At 31.9% G+C, this 22,348-nt stretch overlaps 2 protein-coding genes across 4 annotated transcripts; one reads left to right on the top strand and one right to left on the bottom strand.

Moving 5' to 3' along the window:
• The first annotated feature begins 1,090 nt into the window (after nucleotides 1-1,090).
• On the top strand, nucleotides 1,091-5,218 carry Edc3 (enhancer of mRNA-decapping protein 3). Of its 3 annotated transcripts, none has more exons than XM_070295700.1 (6): nucleotides 1,091-1,188; nucleotides 1,819-1,979; nucleotides 2,167-2,408; nucleotides 2,495-2,652; nucleotides 2,774-3,034; nucleotides 3,324-5,218. In XM_070295700.1, exons 2-6 carry the CDS (start codon nucleotides 1,825-1,827, stop codon nucleotides 3,915-3,917), a joined length of 1,410 nt encoding a protein of 469 aa, XP_070151801.1. In that variant the 5' UTR covers nucleotides 1,091-1,188; nucleotides 1,819-1,824; the 3' UTR covers nucleotides 3,918-5,218. The 3 variants fall into 3 exon arrangements, with proteins under 3 accessions (XP_070151801.1, XP_070151800.1, XP_070151802.1); XM_070295699.1 differs by lacking the exon at nucleotides 1,091-1,188 and adding an exon at nucleotides 1,199-1,288; XM_070295701.1 differs by lacking the exon at nucleotides 1,091-1,188 and adding an exon at nucleotides 1,459-1,476.
• Mapk-ak2 (MAP kinase-activated protein kinase 2) lies at nucleotides 4,854-21,918 on the bottom strand. Its single transcript, XM_070295697.1, is given in 11 exon segments — nucleotides 4,854-8,399; nucleotides 8,494-8,704; nucleotides 8,891-8,966; nucleotides 9,069-9,167; nucleotides 9,429-9,536; nucleotides 9,611-9,675; nucleotides 9,766-9,905; nucleotides 17,383-17,683; nucleotides 19,064-19,106; nucleotides 19,109-19,381; nucleotides 21,402-21,918. Coding segments are annotated over 10 exon segments (1,434 nt in total). The 5' UTR covers nucleotides 19,251-19,381; nucleotides 21,402-21,918; the 3' UTR covers nucleotides 4,854-8,150.
• Nucleotides 21,919-22,348: the final 430 nt, after the last annotated feature.

Below are 22,348 nucleotides of genomic sequence, written 5' to 3' on the forward strand. Positions count from 1 at the left end.
TTATTAATTGAAAATTCTCTTCAAATTCATCAAACTGTTAGATTACCAATATATGGGATTGTTAATGCTAAATTAAAAATTACAGAGAACGCGCGCACACACAGTAAAACGATCGAATTCTGCAGAATTAATTCCGATAAATTCCGTAATACGACAATCTTTTAATCGAACGATAAAGCATCCCGGATAAAATATATTTGATTCCAAGTATCATTAAAGAAACAATTATTATTGTGCCTGCGTAAAGATTTTGTAACGATAAGATATTATCTTAAATTTCTGTCACTACGATTTTTACTTGATTAATTGAATAAATTACACAAAATATGCGCTTTGAGAACGATCGTCGCGATATATAAGTTAAATATTATTTATAAAAGTTTATATAAGTAAAATTCAATAATCATGTATTATCATAGAAAATAAAAAGCTAAAAATGCGAAGAAATCCCTCTCAATACTTGGATATATTGTATCTTTATATGACATATGAAAAATTGTGATTTTTAAAACGCGGTGGTTTATTCTATTATAATTTTATTATATTAACCGTTTTGTTTTGATTTCGAAGAAATTTTATTTAATTATTAACTCGTATTATCAGTAATGATTTTTTTTTTTTTTCGAGTAACCGCATTTCTTTTTTTATCAACTATGCTTCTTATGATTGTTATAATACCTTAGAGAGCATTTAACGTACAGCGGATTTTTCAAACTGCGCGCGAATATTCGTCGATGCTGACATTTTTAATAATTCCTTGTTCGTGAATTTACTAAATGAAATTTAACCTATCATTAGTTGGTAAAATAGAAATAGATAAATTAAAATTATCATCAGATGGTTTTCTGCTATTGTTGATGATTGCTGATAATTTTATATATATATTTGATTTTAGTCTCCGAGAAAGATTTTAAGCATTATATTTAAAATTACTAACTAACTTGCTTATAAAATTATATATATTTATATTGTGAAAAATATCCAATATCACAACCACGCGCATTATACACGTAATATATATATATATATATATATATATATATATATATATGTACGTAATGACGGTGATTCGTATATAACATACCGACTTACAGAAATTAGTACGCAATATTAAGTTGTTAAACTCGTTACTGTGATTTATTGTTTCGTCGTCTAATCATCTTTACTTCCATCTTTTTTTTCATTTGGGTATGTAAATACTCGCTATAGTTATTTCTCTCAACAGTTGTTACACGATTTTAACCTGTAACATACCTGAGAGAAATTTTTCTTCTGATATCAAAAACCGGTAATTTTTATGTTTATATATATGTATATTTTTATATTTATTAATTTATTTACATTACATGTTACACTTGTGACTTATATAACTCCAAAAGTTTTGTGATTGAAAAAATTTATGCTCTCTCTCTCTCTCTCTCTCAAATATATACTTTGATATATACATGGAATAAAGGATAGAATGCAGATTCGGATGTAATGTATTAAATAATATAAACAATAAATTTTTAAAACATTTAATATGTACAAGAAAAAGAAACACTGTATATTGCTACTATAATTTTGATTTTTGTTGTTATATTTACAATATATTTGTTTCATAAATCAATTTATAAATCATTAGAAAATAAATTATTTTTCTAATATAAATTGTAGCATTTCTCTCTTACGCTACATTTTAAACTAAAATTCATATATTATTATTCACAAGTTATTAAATTTTTTTATTTGATTAGCAATATTATAATTGTGATAATAAATGTGTAACAAATATGAAAGCTCTAGATTAACCTCTATATTTTTTATATACAACTGCAGATAAAAATGTCTGAGCAGTTCCTGGGTTGTACTGTTTCTGTAAAATGTATTGACGATATTACTTATCAAGGCAAAATTATTGATCTAAATAAGAATAACCTGACATTGGCAAAAACATTTTGCAATGGCATACCGCATACTTCATCCATTGTTAACCTGAGGTAAATTTGCATTGTGTGTTAATATATTTTTGATATATTATACAATATATAATGATAGAAAGAATAATAATAAATCATCTGTATAGATGTATGTATGTATGTATGTATAATTGAATCTTTATAGATTGCAATAATGTATAGTTAACGCAAGCATATATATTAAATATAGTTATTCTTATTCTTGCAGTGTAAGAGATATACAAAAGCTTGAGATTATATCGACAGAAGAAGTAGGAACTAATGCAAATGATATGCAACTACAGAGTAAGGTGATTGTGAAGAGGCCAATTGCGAAAAGGGCTGGGCGATCTATTTCAGAATGTGCTGTATTGCAAGCGGCAAGTTGTCAACCACAAGCAAATTTAAAAAAACCTGTCGAGTCTAACCAGCAGCAAGTAGAGCAAACTCCAAATGGGAAGATTGCTTCAGGTACATTGATGTATATATAATTTATGTATTTATGTATGCACATTTATATGCGATTATCTCAACATAACAGTTTTTAAATTTTACAGTCGAAAATAATGCGTCTAATAATAAATCCATTTCCAAAAGATTAACTCATAAGCAAAGAGCGCTGGAAAGAGACGAGCATACTTTTGGTACCCCAATTGATCAGTCTTTACAACAAGACTTTGATTTTGAAAAGAACTTAGCATTGTTCAATAAAGAGGTTGGATTTTATTTTACTATTTAAGAATTATTTAATTTATTTTATAATATATCAGAGAGAGAATTTGAGATATGTAATATTGCTTGTGGTTACTTTACTGTAATTACGATTTATCATGCAGGCTGTATGGCAAGAAATAAACTCCTTAAAACCAGATATTGTTAGACAGTCAGAAAGCAACCGGGGTACTACAGCTATCTATCGACCCGATGAAAACATTCTCGTATCCGAACCTACAGTACTCAGACAGATTGTGGTGCCTTGCCCTAGTGAAAAGGAATATGTTACAGATAACGGTTTAGTAATTCCGAGCATCACTCTTAATCTTCACCGGCAGTTGATAGGTGCGGCAGATAGACTGGGAATAAGTTGGGAACGTAGGGTTTGTATCGATATTTTTAATTATTTCTTTTTCATAAAATCGAAAGTGCAGAATGATAACTAAAAAAACTCTATAAAAATAAAGCAAATTTACTTTTGCAACACTATATGTCTAAGAAAAAATATAGATTGACAAACTGGTTTACTTTGATAAGAAAGTTATTACAATTTAAAGTAAAGATTTTCAAAGTATGACTGATATTATGTTTGCCTAACTATTCACACATATTATATATAACTTTTTTTTATTATATCTTTATTAAATATTTGAATCAATGTTTCTTCGATAGGTGGAACTTCTCGGTCGTGCTGGTGCTGAGCTTATCCTCCAATTATTGGGCGGAAGTCATCGACTAAATCCGAACAACGCGCATCAGTGGCCAACCGTGGTCGCGCTGTGCGGACCGCATCGTTCTGGCGCCGCAGGCATTAATTGTGCTCGACAATTGTCTAGTCACGGTGTCAAGACGATCGTGTTCGTGGAAAGCGCGGAAGACGTGTTTCTTTTGCAGGAGCTATCGCTGTATAGGCTAACAGAAAACAAAGTAGAGACTAAAGTCAAGAATCTGCCGTCGCTGGTAGATCTGATACTCGTGGCACTCTGCGACGAGGATTCACCGAGGGTAATCACACCGATAGCCAGATGGGCAAACAGCAATCGCGCACCCGTACTCGCTATCGAACCACCGGCGACAGGTACACCCGGTATTCTTAGTAAATTCAGTCTGTTAGGTGCGCTACCATTGTCGCACAGCGTCGACAATGGTAGATTGTACCTATGCAATCTCGCATTGCCAAACAAGGTATATTCCGATGTCGGCATCACGTATAAATCGCCGTTTGGACCTAAGTTCGTGATTCCTCTACATTCCAATAGCTCTTAGCAAATTCTTAGAGATCACATTGTGTCTTTTTGAATGAACGTTTTACTTTACCATTTGTGCGATTTGTAAACCTTATATACAGAGAAATATTTTACTTCCGGGGCCCAGTGAGTTGTAATTAAAGAGTATATATATATAGTTTGGCATTTGATATATAAACTTTTAGATAAACTTTTAGAGTATGATGGATTATAATACTTTTTGCATTAATTGTACAATATCCGCGAATTAGCTACAGCACATATACATAATGCATACTATTTTCAATATTATATAACTAAAAAAAGTTGTATTTTGAAGTCTAATTAATTATATATAACATAAAAAAATAGATTTTGTCTGTGAAGCTGTGAAAAAATAATTCGTTTTATTAGTATCACAAGCATCTATGAATAGAATTATTATTTCAAATATATCACATCATCAAATAAAGGATATATAAAAGGATATATACTTCTTTATGGATATAATACCATGTATCATATATAGTTGCATTGGTATACATACAATTTGATACAATTGAAGAAAAAATCTCCTACTGTGTATCTATAGTTTATATTAATAGATTAAAGTGAGATAGAGAGAGAAAGAAAGAGTGGAAGATATGCGAGAAATTAAATTATGATAAACTCTTATGATTATAGAGAGAATTGTTTTCATTTTTTTCAATCGATAAATCTGATTAATGAGAAGCCTTAGTAAGTAAACTTATTAATGACACTTGAGGTATTTCCTTGTATGACATGGAAAATTAACAGTGAAAAATTTATAATAAAAAAAGAAAAAATTAAATGTGGGTGGCTTTTGTATGCACAAACAAAAGAAAAAAATCTATATATTTTTAATAATTTATAATGTATTATTTATGTAATTGTTAAAAATATCCGTGACGCTTAATTGGCGCATTCATTTTGCATGCGGTCAACTAATTAAATGACAGATGTTTTATATTTGCACATCTACTCTTTATTATTGTTTGGTAAGCTCTTGTTGCTCATACATATATACTAGATATTACTTCAACTTTCATCATTTATATTTCGATTATAATAGCAATATAGATGTATCGAAATTATTATAACACGTGCAAAAAATATCTCGAGCGTTGTGTAAAATATCTATATATATGCTAAAACTTGATTGTGTTCCTTTTTGTACTGATTTTTTTAAGCAGTTTATAATGAAACATAAATGTGCTTTCTATATCAACAGTCACATATTTATGTAATACATAATTGTAAATCTAGAAATCTGCGCAATACAACAGTTTCTTGAACATACAAAATCAAATTGGTAGTAAATAATTCCCCACAGTTTTGTCCATTCCTAATTGGACTAAGTATTATAAAACAAATTAACGCATTATTTAGATTTATTTGGATGATTTATTTCAAAGTATATGTTTGTTTTATAAGACACATTTAATAATGAATATTAAATAAGTAATAATTATTGTAATAATTAACATTGCATTTGATAATTGAACTCTTAAAATAGTAATTGTATATGATATATTCAACTAAAACATGGGTTACAGATCGTTGTTTTATAAAAGTCTCAATCCATGTTTCATTTGAACATACCAAATATATTTACAAACTAAATACCTAATTTAGCAATTCATAGATCATGTTACATTTCATGATTATTAAATATTGCATCAGATGTAATAAAAACGAATAAAATACACACATAATTCTCAAATATTGTCTTTGTTCTTTAATAATCCGAAAATAAAAAGTATAATAATAATCATATTGAATGAATAAATTTCGCGATAATAAGTTAAAAAATAATATTAAAATATAGATATAAAATATTTTCTGTTATTTTAATTATAACATTATTTGTGATTATACATATAAACGTTACAGCCTATGAAAATCTGCAGCGTCGTCACACGTTAAAAATACATGATTTTATCATTATAATACAGAAAACTGCAATTGAACAAGTAACTAAGTAATGATGGTCTGAAAGAATATGTTTAATTATTGTCCTTTTTTTTCCCCCCTTGTAAATGCAAGTCGAATCTTCGACTTATTATAAAAATATCTTGCTACTAAACTAATTTATATAACCATAAAGTCCAAATTGAACTAGCATGTATGTGAATTGTGTGCACGCTATTTCATTATTACAAATATAATTTATTTAATCAATATAGAACACGAGGAACTGTGTATACTCTATATAATTAAAAACTTATATTATCTATATAATATATTTTAATTTGGAATTTTCTAATAATTCTTCCTATAAGTTTTCTATAAATATATCTCTCACATACACATACATTTATATCATGTTAGGTATACCCAAAAAATGACTCCCTTTAAAAATATTATAAGTTGCTACTCTCTTTGCGCAATATTACATATTTTATTGACAATTATCGCCTGCGCAAATATTCTAGAATGTATCCATAACAATATGTTAATTTGATTTTAATTAAAATTATAGGCACGTGAAACTCTTCCATTTTCTCGTTTAATTTACCAGTCATTAATTGTATTATAATTGATAGAATATCACGTTATATGTTTCAGATACTGAAAATTCGTTGACTAAATTTATAGATTCCATTTTTTAAATCTTCTGAATCTCTAACGATTCTTCTACACAATCGTAGAAACGCACTAGCTTCGAATAATATTAAGTAAAAATATATACAACTTCCACATTTATTATTTTTAATGATGTAGTACTAAAATACTATGCTAAATCTACTTTGTTTGTAACATTCAATTGTTCTAAAATATGATATTCGTGATTTAAATAAAGAACAGATTTAAATCATTAAAATATACTCAGCCTCTCTCTCAAGCATAATTGATGTGATTAAAATTCTAAGTAGAGTCCAAATATATGCTAACATAATTAAACACATATATATATATCGTACATGTTAAAGATATGATAAATATTGGAATACAAATAATTAAATTTCACTATGGCCTAAATTAATTGTATCAGTATAAAAAAGATCAAATAAAAAATTCTTGTGAATTAATGTGAATAATAATTATGAAAATTTATGCACATATTTATATAAAATAGGTTATGGACGGGCAGAAGATAGTACAATATTACATAAAAAATATCCTAATTATGTTTTAAAAATTCAATGAAGAATACAAATATTGCGTATTTCATTATACATTAACAGCAAGTAAATTTTTTAGAATGATTGATAAGTATGTGAATACAATTATCTCTCTCTATAGCTAGTCAATAATATACAAATAAAATAATTTTCATATTATTTTTATATTTATATTTTTGCATAGAGATTTTATATATTTCCGATTAAAACAAACTCTTTTTTAAATAGTCGGCACCTATTTTAGAATATATATGTATGTTTACAGAACATATAAAAGATATAAGATGGAAAGAACCCCCCCCCCCCCCAAATATTTATTGACTTTTGAGTAGCTTAGTTGTTGAAGGTACATATAATAAACTCTTGAAAAAATATATTTTTTGGTTCTTTCAAAGAAATAAGCTATAATTCTTTAATTTTTTCTTTTAAATGGATATGTGACAGAATGAATAAGACAGGTTTTATTAAGGAAAAAAAGAATATTTTTTAAGTTTCATTAGATACTTTCTTGATTATGATCTATCAAGTTTTAGAATTTGAATGAGAAGACACTTTCAACAATACTATCTAGTGATTCGCCAATTTTCTTTTAATGCCTCTAAAAGTCATTACACATTCAAATAATGGTAATTATTAATTTCTGACGAAAATGGAACTAATGACGAACATGGTGATATTAATACTCGATAACCAATGTTTACCTTGTGTTTACATATATGTGTATACAGTTGCTCAAACCTACAGTTGATTAATATAGCATATTTTTCTCACAGAATATTTTTAAATGAATCTTTTTCAGTCAAAAATGACTGTGATATCGTTCAGTAATTAAAAAGGCATCGCATTTACTTACATTTGTTGGGGCAATATTGTCTTTGTTGCGCGTTTTATTGTTTTTGGTCTAAAAAGATACCGTTTCTCGCTCTCAATAGATTAAACGCGTAATGGAGTGCGTGCGTGCAAGACATGATTTAAGTGCCTTTCGATATTACTATTCTATTCCGGAATTATTTTCGCTTCTTAAAATGCAACAGTCAGAGAATGATCCTCATTACGACCATGCTGTATCTGACGCATCTTCGTAGAAAAAAGGTCCAGTTCCGTCTGGTTCTGGCACTGTCCTCTTCCTAGGATGCGGCTGTAGGACTGGCAGCCGGCGGGACCGTCGCACTGTTCGCGGATTGTTTCGCGCGTCGTCGTTTATTTAGCAGAGGATTGTTCGTATGATCAAGTTGCTTCAAACATGCCGTATCGTAATCAACGCGCATTGTCGCCAACGATCGCGTCATCTCCTCCTGCACTTCGGGCCACATTTCCTCACCCTCGCGTAAAACGCGTCCGGTGTGTAAGGGAGTAGCAGGCACTTCCGTGTATTTCTGAACAGAGAAAGAATATATATTTTGAAAAAAATATAAAGAGAATTTATATATATAAAGTTGTCTATATTGTAGAATGTGTATGTATTCTTACGGCGATCCAGTTGTTACGCATCACATCGTTGATCTGCAATCTTTCCGCAGGATCGATACACAGCATGCCCTTAATAAGATTCTTCGCTTCCTGGCTTACATTCGCCCATTCAGGATTTGGAAAATCGTATTGTCCTAATCGGATCCTTTTTTTCATCCCGGGAGAAATCGCCAATCCGTGATTACTATAGAATGGCGGGAAGCCGCACAGTCTAAAAATAGTGATAACGTTACAAATGCATCATCGTAATGTATGTTTTCAATTATAACGCATGATCGAGGCAATAAGAACCATTAAGCACTGAGAATGCTGTATAATTAAAAAAGAAAAGTAATAAATCAAAAATAATTAAATGTATAATATCAAATATAAAACATATAAAAACGTATGCACTCACAATATATACATGATTACCCCCAGTGACCAAATATCACAACTTTTGTCATATTTTTCTGGGCCTAAAACTTCCGGAGCTAAAAATAAAATAATAAAAACGAATTATTACTTTTAATTATTGACTGAGTTTTAAATACATGAATGTGTATGTATATTGGTATAATAAAACATAAACTTACCGACATAGTAAGGTGTATAACATGGCGTTTGTAACGTGTCCTTTAAATGTGTTTCTTTGGCAAATCCAAAGTCGGTGAGTTTCAGAATTCCAGTGTTATCTAGAAATCAATATATAATATAACAATAACAATACATAATTCATTTATGTGCGACATGTGTCTGTTAGTCTTTTGGAAAGTATATATAGATAAAATTATCGTAAAAGCAATCATTGCAGTCATAACTTTTCAAGGTCTATAGATAACGTGTGGTTAACTCTCGTAAGATTATAAAATATGAGTTATTAATGTCTTCAAAGTTATTACACTTTGGGAAAACAAATATAATTTAAGTAATATTTTAAAAGATATATAATTTACCTGGTTTAGAATATAAAAGATTCTCAGGTTTTAGATCCCTATGAGTGATGTTCATGTCGTGTAAGTGTTTTACCGCGACACAAATTTCGTACATCACTTGCGCAGCTTCTGTAAAAAACACAATTTACACAGTTTTTAAAAATAGCAAATTTGGCAAATTCGAGAGAAACGCAAAGCTATACCTCTTTCAGTAAAGGCACCGTCTTGTCTATCTTGTATCCTTTGGAATAACTCTCCACCTTCCATACTAAAAAAAAAGAATTGAACATAAATTGAATAATTATAGTGATAAACAATCACAGTCAAACATTAAAAGAGAGGAGTATTATTTACATACCATTCCATAACTACCAGCAGACATTTATTTCCACTGTAGGAATTTTCATATACATCTTTTACTTGAACTATATGCCTACAGTTAGATGCCCTCCAGTGAAGCTCGACTTCTCTTCGTGCCTTTGCGCAGTCATGCAAAACCTGCAAATAATGCAAACAATGTGCAATTTAAAACAACATGCTTACTTTAACAGGAATTTGTTATTAAATCGTAAAAATAAAGAGCAAATTAAAAAACGATTTTATTTAATAATTAAATGGAACGTAAACATTTTTGGAAAATATTTGTTACAAATTTTTATTATATCGCTATATGTGTGAAAAAACGACTAATTTTAATACATTTAACATTTTAAATATATTAAAATTAAGCGTTATTGTGTATATATATATATAATGATCTGAGTACAGTAGCTCTTCATTAAAAATCCCGATAAATGACTTGCTAGATTCGAAATCATAACTCAGCTACTCGTATCAGTATTTCACATCGCGTTTCAGTTTCGTCCACATCATTTTAGCTTTAGCAGGTAACGAATTGACTCATAGCTCGTGATTATGTTTATCACGCAAAACCGATGTAGGGGATAATCTCCTAGATAGTCTTTTTTATATTTTTCACATCGTTCTCCTAACAAATCGTAATAATAGAAATAATCTGTAGCAGTTGTGTAACTAACACGATGATTGATAAACATCCAATTATCGTATATTTCCGATAAATATGATTAATGATATAAAAAAAAGAGAAGAAAAAAAGCGGAGATACATATATGCATGCAGCAAAAAAAACAAGTTCCACACAGATGGCGATGATGACAAACTTATCGCCTTTAAAAGCACGACTTCTCGATACTCTACATGTCTACATTAAATATCTCTTGTTGCCTTTTTTAATTAAAATTCTGGAATAATAATTGTAAATTTGTACAAGTAAATTTGACTAATTAAATTTATCTCGCTATTTAGTCGTGTTTGTTTTATAAATTTTATTTATTCTTTTATATATTTTCTTTATTATTTATTAATTTTAAATTAAGTTAAATTTAATTATACACTTTTCAAAAGTTCAATTTGCAAAAAGAAGTTCATCATTTTTTGATCGTTTACAATCCCTTTGTAATATTTCAATGTTTTAATAAAATAAAATAAAAAAAATAAAATAAAAATAAAGATAAATTTTAAATTTGTTAAATCATTAAAATTGAAAATAATTGTTAAATAAGATTTTCCAATTGGATAGAACTTTACATTTAAGTACACACCGTATATAACAAGAAACATTAGATTTTTTGCGACATATAAAGGTGAATGACACGTAAATTATTGACGGTACAATACTGATTGGTCAATTATACCGGATAACTTGCTATTCAAAATTTATCAGCAATCGAGCACGTGATTACACGCACATGCGTGGCTTGCCTTTAAATGGGCACGTAATGGTGTGCCCTTTTGTACGATCTTCTCGGACAGTTATATGAATTATCGCAGATATCTATTGTGACGCGGTGAGAACCTAAAATAGCCGTGTCGCTTATATATTCATACCGGCGATGAACGGTATGTCATTTTTGAGCGACAGAAATGATTCATTCATGTTAATATACCGTTTAATTTATGCGACATTATGGAAATGAGTAACAAACAACATTTTTATATAAACGTTGTATTATCTTACTAAAAAAAAATTCACGCGATTCTTTCACAAAAGAATACAGGATTTTCTGTTTAAAATTGAGCTATTTATTGCGACGATGGGAAATTGAAATCAGTGACGTATCATAGTATCTAAAATCAGTTAAAAAAAAAAAAAAAAAAAAAAAAAAAACGATATTTCTTATATTCTTCAAATTAAATCGTTGATGAAATCAAAATGAGATGAAACTCGTTGTATCGGCGCTCAAATTTTTAAAAGAGTTTGATATTTCTTATTTTAAGTTGGAATATTTTTCTTGCGATACAAGAGAGACATTAAAACGAAATTAGCAATAAGACGGAAGAGGATGACTTGCACGCTTTTGTAACCTGGTACGTTGAATGATCTAAAAGTATATACGGAGTGCCGGACATATGAAATAGTGAAAAGAGAGTTAGAGAACCGGTTCTTAAGATTTGTGCCTAATCCGGATAAGAGACCGTCGACACTGGTAATAATAGGAGCTCTTACGAAAGGAAAAATCTTGTTTGCACGAAAAGAAAAAATCTATATACAACATCACATAACGGATTCGAATTTTATGTGCAATGAAACATAAAAATGTTAAGATAAAAATCAATATTAATATCAGATTTAATTTTTATGTTAGAACTGAATATAAAATTGACTTAAAAAAAAAATAGAAAGTTTGCTTATGATTAGTAGACAAATCTATATATACTTATACTCGATATTAATATATCTCTTATAATGTTCACAGGGAAAGAGTTCCCAGTATATTTTATAATTAGAATATTTATAATTAGAGAGAGACTCTGGGGTGATATATATTTCTGGAACATCGTATATTTCCATTTTATGTTGGTGTTACTGAAATTCATATGAGTAAACAATATATAAACACTTGCGTTATAAATATAATGCAAAGTTGGATTAAGAGAGATTAAAATCGAAAAATAGAAAAAGCTATCCACGCAAGTAAAAAAACAAACAGATACAAATTTAACGAGACTCATGAAATGAAAGATTTTACGTCTCCTAATCATTGGAAGGAAAAAAAAAACAAAAAAAAAACCTACGATTCAATGAATTGCAATCGCTAACAGAATGAGCTTTTCCGTTATAATCTCATCCATCTGATATAGGCGTGTCGGTAAAAATAGCAAAACGATCACGTGTCAAAGACTAATATGTACGGGACTTTGTGCAAAGAGCTATGCTAATGAGATTAGCACTTCTCGACTCGTGTAAATCACCTCGCCCCTCCAAGTAGACAGATGGACGCGCGGAATTGTCAGTCCGATAATTTTCCTGGCGACAGATCAGATTATTACGCACGTAGTTTTATGCGCGCGCTGGGCATTTTACATGCTTGGCTATAAAAGCCAACAACGTGAGCAACGCGACCACGTCACGCTCGTGGAAACGCACGATCGATCGCTCCTTCCTTATGTTCCATTGAACTATTACGTCTACTGCAGGGTTATACGCGTCAGTCAAGCGGAATTGGCCATGGAAAAATCAATCGTTTGCGATTTCGTCATCGTTACAACTATACTTCCTTATCGTACATACGATATTAGTACACACACATACACACACACACATATATACAATATAAAATAATTATTATATATAAGATGTAAATGCTTTTCTAGAGCCGAGGATTTCTGTTATATATATAGGACGATATGCGTGTAACAAGACGCAGGCGGATAAGTATAAAACGACGCATGTGATTACTAACTGGTAAGAAGCAGAAAATGTTGGCCGACTGACAGCCAGTAATCAATCAACGAGAGCATATTCGCGGCGGCGAGAAATTGGCTTGAAACGACACGGTGTGACATGACGTCGATAAAATATATTGAATTTTTAACAATCGAGCGTTGAAACTGCGGATGCTATCGGTGTTTACGTAATATGAATATATCGTCGTCGAGAGATACATGTCACCGCGACATGTTAAAATGTAATTCTGCCACCTGAATTGTTTCAAGAGCCTTTCCCAGAAACATTAGTTATAAGTGACGTTTAAATAATATATTCTACCTGTTTCTTTAGTTCTTGCTGAAAAATAAAAGTAAGATAAAAGTCAAACTATTATTGTCGATAAGTAGAATTTGAGAGAGAGAGAGAGAGAGAGAGAAATATTTTTCACAAAATATTGAAAATTCAAATTTTGATTTTTTATGATCTCTTGAAGATATTTTAATTAAAATCATAATGGAATTTGGAAACACTCTGTGTAGGAAAAACCGCCATTCTTTACGAAGTGAAACAGTAGCGTTATATCACAATAATACATAATCTGCGCACCCACCATTGCAATAATCAGAATAGTGCGGATAAAATCACTGATAAGATTAAATTCAATCACACATTGTGTGAGAGAGAGAGAGAGAGAGAACCTTTTAACAAAGAAACAATATACACGTGGCTGAGTATGTTTGATAATTTAATTCATCATTATATGTAATAATAATGACGTAATATTTTTTGAGATTTCGAATAGCGATTTCGATCCGTATGGGTTTCTCCGAACTGTCAATCAAAATCGCGCGATCAATCTTACTTTTTTATATATAAAATTAGCGAGGATAAAGATATCTTTGAATGATAAAATAAAATAATAAAAAAATTAATGTTTATTCGTAAAATTTTAGATTCATTTTTACTATCTTTATTTTTTACGAAAGAAGATAATCAAATATATACATATATACTCAAGTTGCGTAAGGTGTGAGAACACTTTCGTAATAGATAATTTTTTTTTTATATCTTTCGTATCTCTCTTTCCGTTTCAATTCCCGTTAATATACGCGATCGATTCGATGCTATTACTCAGTTGCAACGGTATTGCAACTTCCTCAGCGTCTCGTTATCATAGTGTATTAAAAATAAAGAAAAATATAATGCGAAAAGGATGCTCGTATCTCACGATCGCGACTTGTCAATATTCATTACGTTGACTGATACGACGATCATGACTCTTACGACAGTTTTAACGATCGTGCCACTTTGACCCCCAACGATGGACGAACGTCTCTCGGGAACCCCGATACTTCTCCGAAGCCATTGACATATAACTTTTGCGCCGGAAAAAAATGAGATCATGCATCGCGAATATATAAGTCGCGAGCTTGTACTTGGTACATTTTTTTTTTTTTTTTTTTTTTTTTGCGCAACCCATTGCTCGGAATCGCTCCGCGTGCAACTCGTGTACATACTCGTCGCATTCTGCGTCTGCTCGAAAAAATTGCGCGGTTTATGACTGACGTCGCTAAAAAAAACGCGACGAGAAGTCAATAATCGCGAATCTAAACGCTGATGACACACGCAAATGATACGCGCAACGGCAGAAGAAAAGAATTAATGATTGATACCGCGAGAGAGTCTCGCGTTAAAGCGCACGTGACTTTCTCCGAGCATCTCGTATCACACGCGTTATACGATGAGAGATAACACTCTGCTGAGACAAGCAAAATAAGAAAAGATATTTTTAGTAAACGCGTAAGAGTTTAAATGCTTTGATAAAGAAATATCGCCAGAGTGAGAAGTTTCTGTATTTATCGTGGAAAAAAAAAGAAAAAAAAATGTTTTCCACGAACGCGAGAGAAATGTTTACACTTGACGCCGCGTCATATGTGCCACTGCGAAAAATCATAGCGACACGAGTTCCCCGCGGTATGTAATTCCTCGATACTGCAAACGCCCTTCCGAAATTTCGTGTGGAACATTCTGATTATTTTTGTAACGAGTCCGAGAAACGTCATGGTATAGATATCTTTTCATGGCGAGAACGACGTGAGGTTAAACGGCGAAGTATGTGTGTGTTTTATAAAAACGACCTTTAGACTCTCTAAGAGAGAGGGAGAGACAGAGAGAGACAGAGAAAGAGAGAGAGAGAGAGAGAGAGAGAGAGAGAGAGAAATATCTCTCGAAATTTTCGGATAAAAAGAATTACAAGCTCCTCACGCAAAATTAAAAAAACAAACTTGCGAAATTCATTGTTGAAAAGGAAATATGTATGTTATATCATCAAGTGCTATAAAAATAATTCTTAGCGGTGCAAATGTTTTAAATATAAATTACTTTTGCTTCAAGATTTAATTATTGATTTATAATATTGGAAATATGAACATACACATACAAACAAAAAGATATACATCACGGCGATCATGTCTTAGGACATGTAAGCGTCACGTGATACTCGTATAATCGATCATCGGCATTCTATGTATCTACATTCTGTAATCAACATTATTCGTCAAACTGCCGTCAAATTATTTCTACAGCTGATCTCATAGATCGCGGGATTTTTACAAGAAGAGACGTAGCTTTCGCAATTAGCTCATTATCGATTTTAAACTGTATGAATCTCGTTGAAGCGCGATCATAATAAACTAAAGTAATTTAAAAAATTATACAAGATAAATATTTTTGTATTAAATGATATTTTCATCGTAAAGAGAAATATCGACTGCAAAAATGCTTGGGTTAAAGAATGCAATCTTGAACCTTACATTTCGGCAAGATATTGCACTAATCTAGTACAAAACACGTAATTTCGAGATATAATACATGTACTTTATGATATCGATCATATCATATCAAATATTATCACAAAATGAATGAAAGAAAGAGATAGGACCATCCAGATAATGGTGAAATAATATAATATCGATTGGCGGCAATACGTTAATATGAATATTACTTGATTAAACGTTAATTCGATCAAATAATTGTAATTATTAGCATCCAGCAAACTCTTTTTCTCTATCGTTCTGTATGTTGCTTTGCAATTCGCCGCGCAAGAGATATAGTTCAGAGCAATAATGAATAATTTAACTATGAATCGTGATAGCCTTTCAACCTTTCCTTCTCGTCTCGTGACGAGAATCACAAGATCCGATGAGCGAAAACGCGTCGACGGGCGACGTCAACTTTCTCGTAGAAACTGCTCCCACGATGGTGATTAAATTTTTTTGACCGCCGTAAAATAAGAGCCAGGCCACCTTCGAGGGGAGATACGTTGAAGGTCTGACATCGTCGAACGGGGAAATCACCAGGGTATAAATAGAGGATGACTCGCGGTCTGAACATGCTTGGACATCGTTTAGCCGATGATCGCACCTTCATGTGGCCAAGCGGATATCGATACGGCTAAGCGGCCGATCAATGCTCCTTTAAAGAGGTGTTAACCAAACGGATTAACACCTTTGGATACGTAAACCGTCGCTTTCAATATCTTAAAAATAACCGAGGATGCTCGCGCGAAGCACATTGAGAATGAAAAAAGCCGATGCGTTGCTCTTAACCTTGCGATAAATAACTCGATCTCCGTATATTTTGCGATGTTATTTTTATTTCAAGTTCCCACACGCGAGAAATATAATTTTCAATAAAAAATGTTCCTAAAGAGAGTCTAACAAGTAGAAGTAGAATTATTCAAAAAATTTTAAACAATTTAATAGAGACTTTGAATCGGTAACTTTCTCCGATTAATTATAGACTAAAGACTTTGCTGTTCAAACTAAAATTTTTAAACATGACGCTAATAATATTGCATACAATTTACATTTATTCAGAAAAGTTTTGTGATTTTAGGAAATTATTCTGCCATTCAATTCTCTCTCCAATATCGTCTTAAATTTTTGTTAATATAATATGGCAATTTCTTTTTGAGAAATACATTTTATATCTATAAAAAAATGTAATAATTAAGACATTTATGTACATTTGTTATTAAAAAAAAGAAGAAAGAAAGTAAATATCTGTATTTTCTTCTGAATTGGTTTTTCTCAAGCAAAGTTAAATAAATTTTGAGGAAAAACTAGGAATCTAATCAAATGAAAGCTTCGAAATCTTAACAAAAATCTTCTTTTACTTATATGCAACAGTACCTCAAAGAATTCGAAACAAGATTATGGATTTCAGGCAAGCGCTTGCGCTTACCTTGAGGGCATACTTCTGCCTCGTGTTTCTGTCATAACACTGCACGACTTTCCCGTTGATGCCGAGACCTAGCACGTGATTGCTGATCTCATAATCTTCCGTGATCGACGTGACTTTCGGCGATAAGCGACTGTTCAACGGATGTTCCATCGTCCTTCTCGTCTTGATCTCGTCGGTTTCCTGTTCCGGTATTCGATCGTAGTCCTGTCTGATCATCTGTGTGACCACCACAGGCGATGCCGAGCGTTTGCGCTTACTCTCCTTCTGGTCGTTCTCCTCGAGAACGGCCCTCTTCGACTTCCTGCAAAACAATATTTGCGTCATTTCATACATATGCAAGATACAAGAAATATACGCGCGCAAGCAGGCGCGAAGGTCACGCGCGCGTAAAATTTTCGCATGGAAAAATACGATGTTCCAGATTACGTGATCGATAACGGAAACCTTAGGCATGATAACGTGTATGAGATACAAGGAAACGAATTCTGTACGCTCTCTGCGATTGTCAAAATATGCGCGTATATTGACGGCAGCATTATATTACTCAATTCGCACACTCGCGATTCTTCTTCGAAGGAAAAATAAAGGCACGTCAAAGTGCTAAAAATAACTAAACTTATAAATAAAAATAACAAGACTTATAAATAAATAGATAGAGAGATGACATTTGCGATCACAAGTTATTCGATACAAGAGCACGGCAGATTTACATACATATTTGTAAGAGAGTTGTAGTGTTAAAGTTAACTTCAAATACCCGTTTCGTTTACTATGCCAACCAATCGTTGTTTCAATGAAATCGTTTGCGTAACCTTCCTTGAAGAATGTGCAAGATTCATGTTATTTCGCGCGCATACACACATACGCGCCATGCTCTACCCACACAGCTTTACTTATACGGCACGTGGCTGCCTCTCGTCTGCAGTGCAACTTGCACACCGCAATGCAGTACACGCGATCGATTAATTTTCCACAATTGCAATAAAAAAATATTATATCGACGCATCGATATAAAATTTAAATTCTGATTATCCTTTGTGAGAAGTTAGTAGATTTAATTATCGCAGTGTTAAATCAGGGCGAGTTCTCTTATTCTTTGCATCCGAAAAGAACGGCACAGTTATGAAATATAACAGCATCATCGATGTATCGATGATACATCAATAAACTGTTGAGGGAGGAGTTGCACCAACAACTTGCTTAATTAAATATCGATTCGACTGGCTTTATACATACATACATACATACATATATACATACATATATATATATATAATATAAATAAAACAGTAAAATAACGATTCAATTAATTACGATCATCCTTACGTATAATTATATCCAAAAGGAAAATTTAAATAAAAGTCAAGCAACTCTAAAAAAAAATATTCATTTAAAAAATTTTTTATATTAATTTTCGATACTGAAAATATTACACGCTTTGATTTTTTTTATTTTATGTGCGTGTGATACAACTTTAATTCAATTTTTTTTTTTTTTATTTATGAAATATGAGAAAGTATGATCTGAAAATAAAACACGCTTGAAAATGTAATAAAGGAAAATCTAATCAAATCGTGTTCAACGATGCTGGTGCAACCGACGCTCGTACAATCCTCGCGAAGAGGATGTGCATGTATATTCAGGCTTTATTTTCGCATATAAAAATAAAGATAAAAGAGACCTCCAGAATTTCCACTTAGTTGCCGACTTCGGCATCGATGTGGGCTCTTTCGCACAGTTAAATCTCGAATCGTCGTAGGCGACAAAGCATCACCCTCGCCCTGTGCCGTAAAAGCAGAAGAGGAGCCTCCCAGACGTGTAAATGCGGTTGTTACGGAAAGAATCTGCCCATCAAGATTTTTCCGCATAGAGCGCGTAGAGAAAAGCGATAAGTTTTAGTCCACCCACGGCAACTCTGTCTTTTGCCTTTGCGTTTTTTTTTTGCTTTTTGTTTTTTAATCGGGAGTCAAGCCAAAGGATAATCAGGCCGAGCTGAAAACTAAAGATAAAGAGACCAATGATAATTAAATAGCACCGCGCGAGCGTGTGTAAAAGCGTCTGTAGATCGAGCCTAACGAAGCGAGCATTTCCCGGAAGCTAACAAATATTCTACACCAATGATCGGGTACCGCCGTAGAATTTCCGGTGTTCCATCCGCGTCTTCGGACACGCACGTCTGAATTTATCATGGTTGTAAGCTGAATTATAATATCTTTAAGCATCCGAGATTTAGGAAATTTTAATAATTTTCGGTTACTTGAATCCCACAGAGAAAAATACTTTCAAGTAACATTTTACTTTTACATTTTAGCCGAACAATTTCAGAGAGAAAAAATTTGGGCTTAAAAAATAAAATTTAAAAAATGGAATGCACATATACGGAGAGCTAAGTATTTTCTATCGAATTTGACACTCTCCTGCTTTATAAAATAAAATAATTATTTTATTCAGAAAAAATAAATTTTTATATATTATACGTTTCCAAAATCTATTGCCGTAAGTGATAACTTTATTGTTCATATTTCTCATTCATATTTCCATAGCGAATCCGTACTACTATCACGTTGTTACGCGAATCGTATGTATAATAAAGGAATGAAACTCGTTCGTAAGCAATTAAAAGTAGAGCGAAGCAAGAGTCAAATGACAGCGAGAGAGATACAATATATATATATATATATATATATATATATATATATATATATATATTTGCACATAATCACGCACATCAACAACCACTTAATTAGCAAGAATTATCGGCGTCGTAAACAATTCCGACGAAAAAAAAGGAGAGAGGTGAGACCTGTGTAAATCTTGAACCGATAAATTAAATTTCAATCTTCTATACCGTGGCAACATTTTCTTGCATTTTTCTCGGGGAAAAATTAAATGAAAACAAAACACGTTGAAATCTGTGTATTAATAGCAACGATGAGATCAGCTCGAGCCTGGCAAAAAACAAGAAATAAAACGAAGCCGGAGTTATCGATTAAAGAGTTCAGATTGATAAGCACACGCGCGTAAAGAAATGAAAAAGTTACCGTACGTTCTCGTTGCATAATTGTCGTGACTATAGCTGCCTTGGAATTTTATATAATGAAAATTGTACGTCATGTAAAAATATGACAGATATGACACATACGTATACAAAGTGACGATAACAATCATGTTTAACGTTAAATGCACGGTAAGAAGAAATAAAGCTGACAATGCATGCTGTGTTCATGCTACATGTATAACTCTCAAAGCGGAAACAATGCAAAAGCTTGTTACAAAAAAAAAAATGTGACAGAATAATATTAAAATAAGCGTATAAAGCAGTGGAGATAATGTTAATTCGAATTTAAAATCTTTTTGCTCCAATATTTTAATTTACATTTTTTTATACAGATATATTAATAAATATATATATTTTTTAATTAATTTTATTAATTAAAATTATCACTCTACAAAAATATATTCTTCTTTATCGCAAAGATGAAAAATTTGAATAATTATTTTTGAAAACATAGAGAAACGTGTATGTTATTTCCAAAATCCATTCTGAATAAAAATATGACAACTATATGGTTTTTTCTTTTATCCTTTTTAGATAAAACAAACATATCTTTTTGATAAAATTGTATGTAAATAAAAAATAAGTGGTAAAAATCAAGAGAATCAATAAAAAGAAAAAATATTATATTTGTAAAATTCTATTTATTATTTTTATCTTGTGAAAAAAAGAATTATTCAAAATAGACTTTGAAAATAAATAAATATATTAATACTATGATCTTAAATTATTGGAAATTATCTTTTTATTCAAACACGCGAAAAAATAAACAAGCAGAAATATAAAAATAAATGATAAAATATGTAATATAAATCTGAATTCTAAATATATAATTTTTATGCGAATATATCGATTGCGGAAAATAAAATCAAGCGTAAAAATTCAAGACTTGATAAAGCAATCAATAAATTAACAGTATCAATAAGATGTCAATAACATGGAGTCAATGAACGAATATACATACCCGTCGAGATGCGCTTCTCGGAATCGAAGCTATAAATCCTGTCACAGGATAATAATTCTCATAAATCGTAACCGCGCGATTATCGCCGTCATTATTCACACGCTTATCGTCAAATCGAACGTGCGGTCTCGTCGATCACGTTTTTCGGAAAATTCGCGATAGCTTCCCATAAATCGACGCTCGAGTACCGAGAACTTCGCGAACGCGGAAGGACGAAAAAAGGCGCGTCTTTCGGGAAGAGGAGTCGCGGCGTTTGGAAGGTGCGCCGAGAGTCGACCGTTCCTATATACTTGTCGCCGGTTAGTTTCGAGAGCTCTCGTTTCAGCTCCTCGTTCGAGATCGTTGCGCGATGTTGAGCAACGCAATATATTCACCGGCCGTGCGAAACGAGGTAGGCCGCTCTCCCGCCGATCATTCCACCGTATTGGGTCGAAGTCGAACGATACGCCGCGACACGACGGGATACATACGGAGAACCGCGTCGAAAAAACGCCCCGCGAACACTGACGCGATCACGGCATGGCGACACTGGCGTCACTGGCGACGCGGTACGTACGCGGTCGCTTCTCTCGCGGCGGTCTCGTACCGTGACTCATTGCGCAGGGCTGATCTCAGGCGCGGTTAATACATGGTGCATCGTAATAATACACACGGAACTCGTTACTCGATAATAAATTCTTTGATCGGCGAAAAGTCGATTTTATTTTTTGTAATTTTAATTATCTTGAACATTTTCTTGAAATAAAAATCTGATACTCGATCATTCTTTTCTTTAGTACTTCTTAATTTTGTAACATTCAATGATTGATAGTTTCAAATTAAAATTCTCTGAAATTCGAGCGACATTTAATAAGTGGAATAAGATATCTGGAAGAAACTATTTGTTAGAAATAAAATATAATACATATCAAATATTATATATATGAATTTTTGTGATTTTACTATTA

The sequence above is a fragment of the Polyergus mexicanus genome, unplaced genomic scaffold (assembly GCF_030449975.1).
Source record: "Polyergus mexicanus isolate NDT 795.1 unplaced genomic scaffold, iyPolMexi1.0 SCAF_5, whole genome shotgun sequence".
In the NCBI taxonomy this organism is placed as follows: Eukaryota; Metazoa; Arthropoda; class Insecta; order Hymenoptera; family Formicidae; genus Polyergus; species Polyergus mexicanus.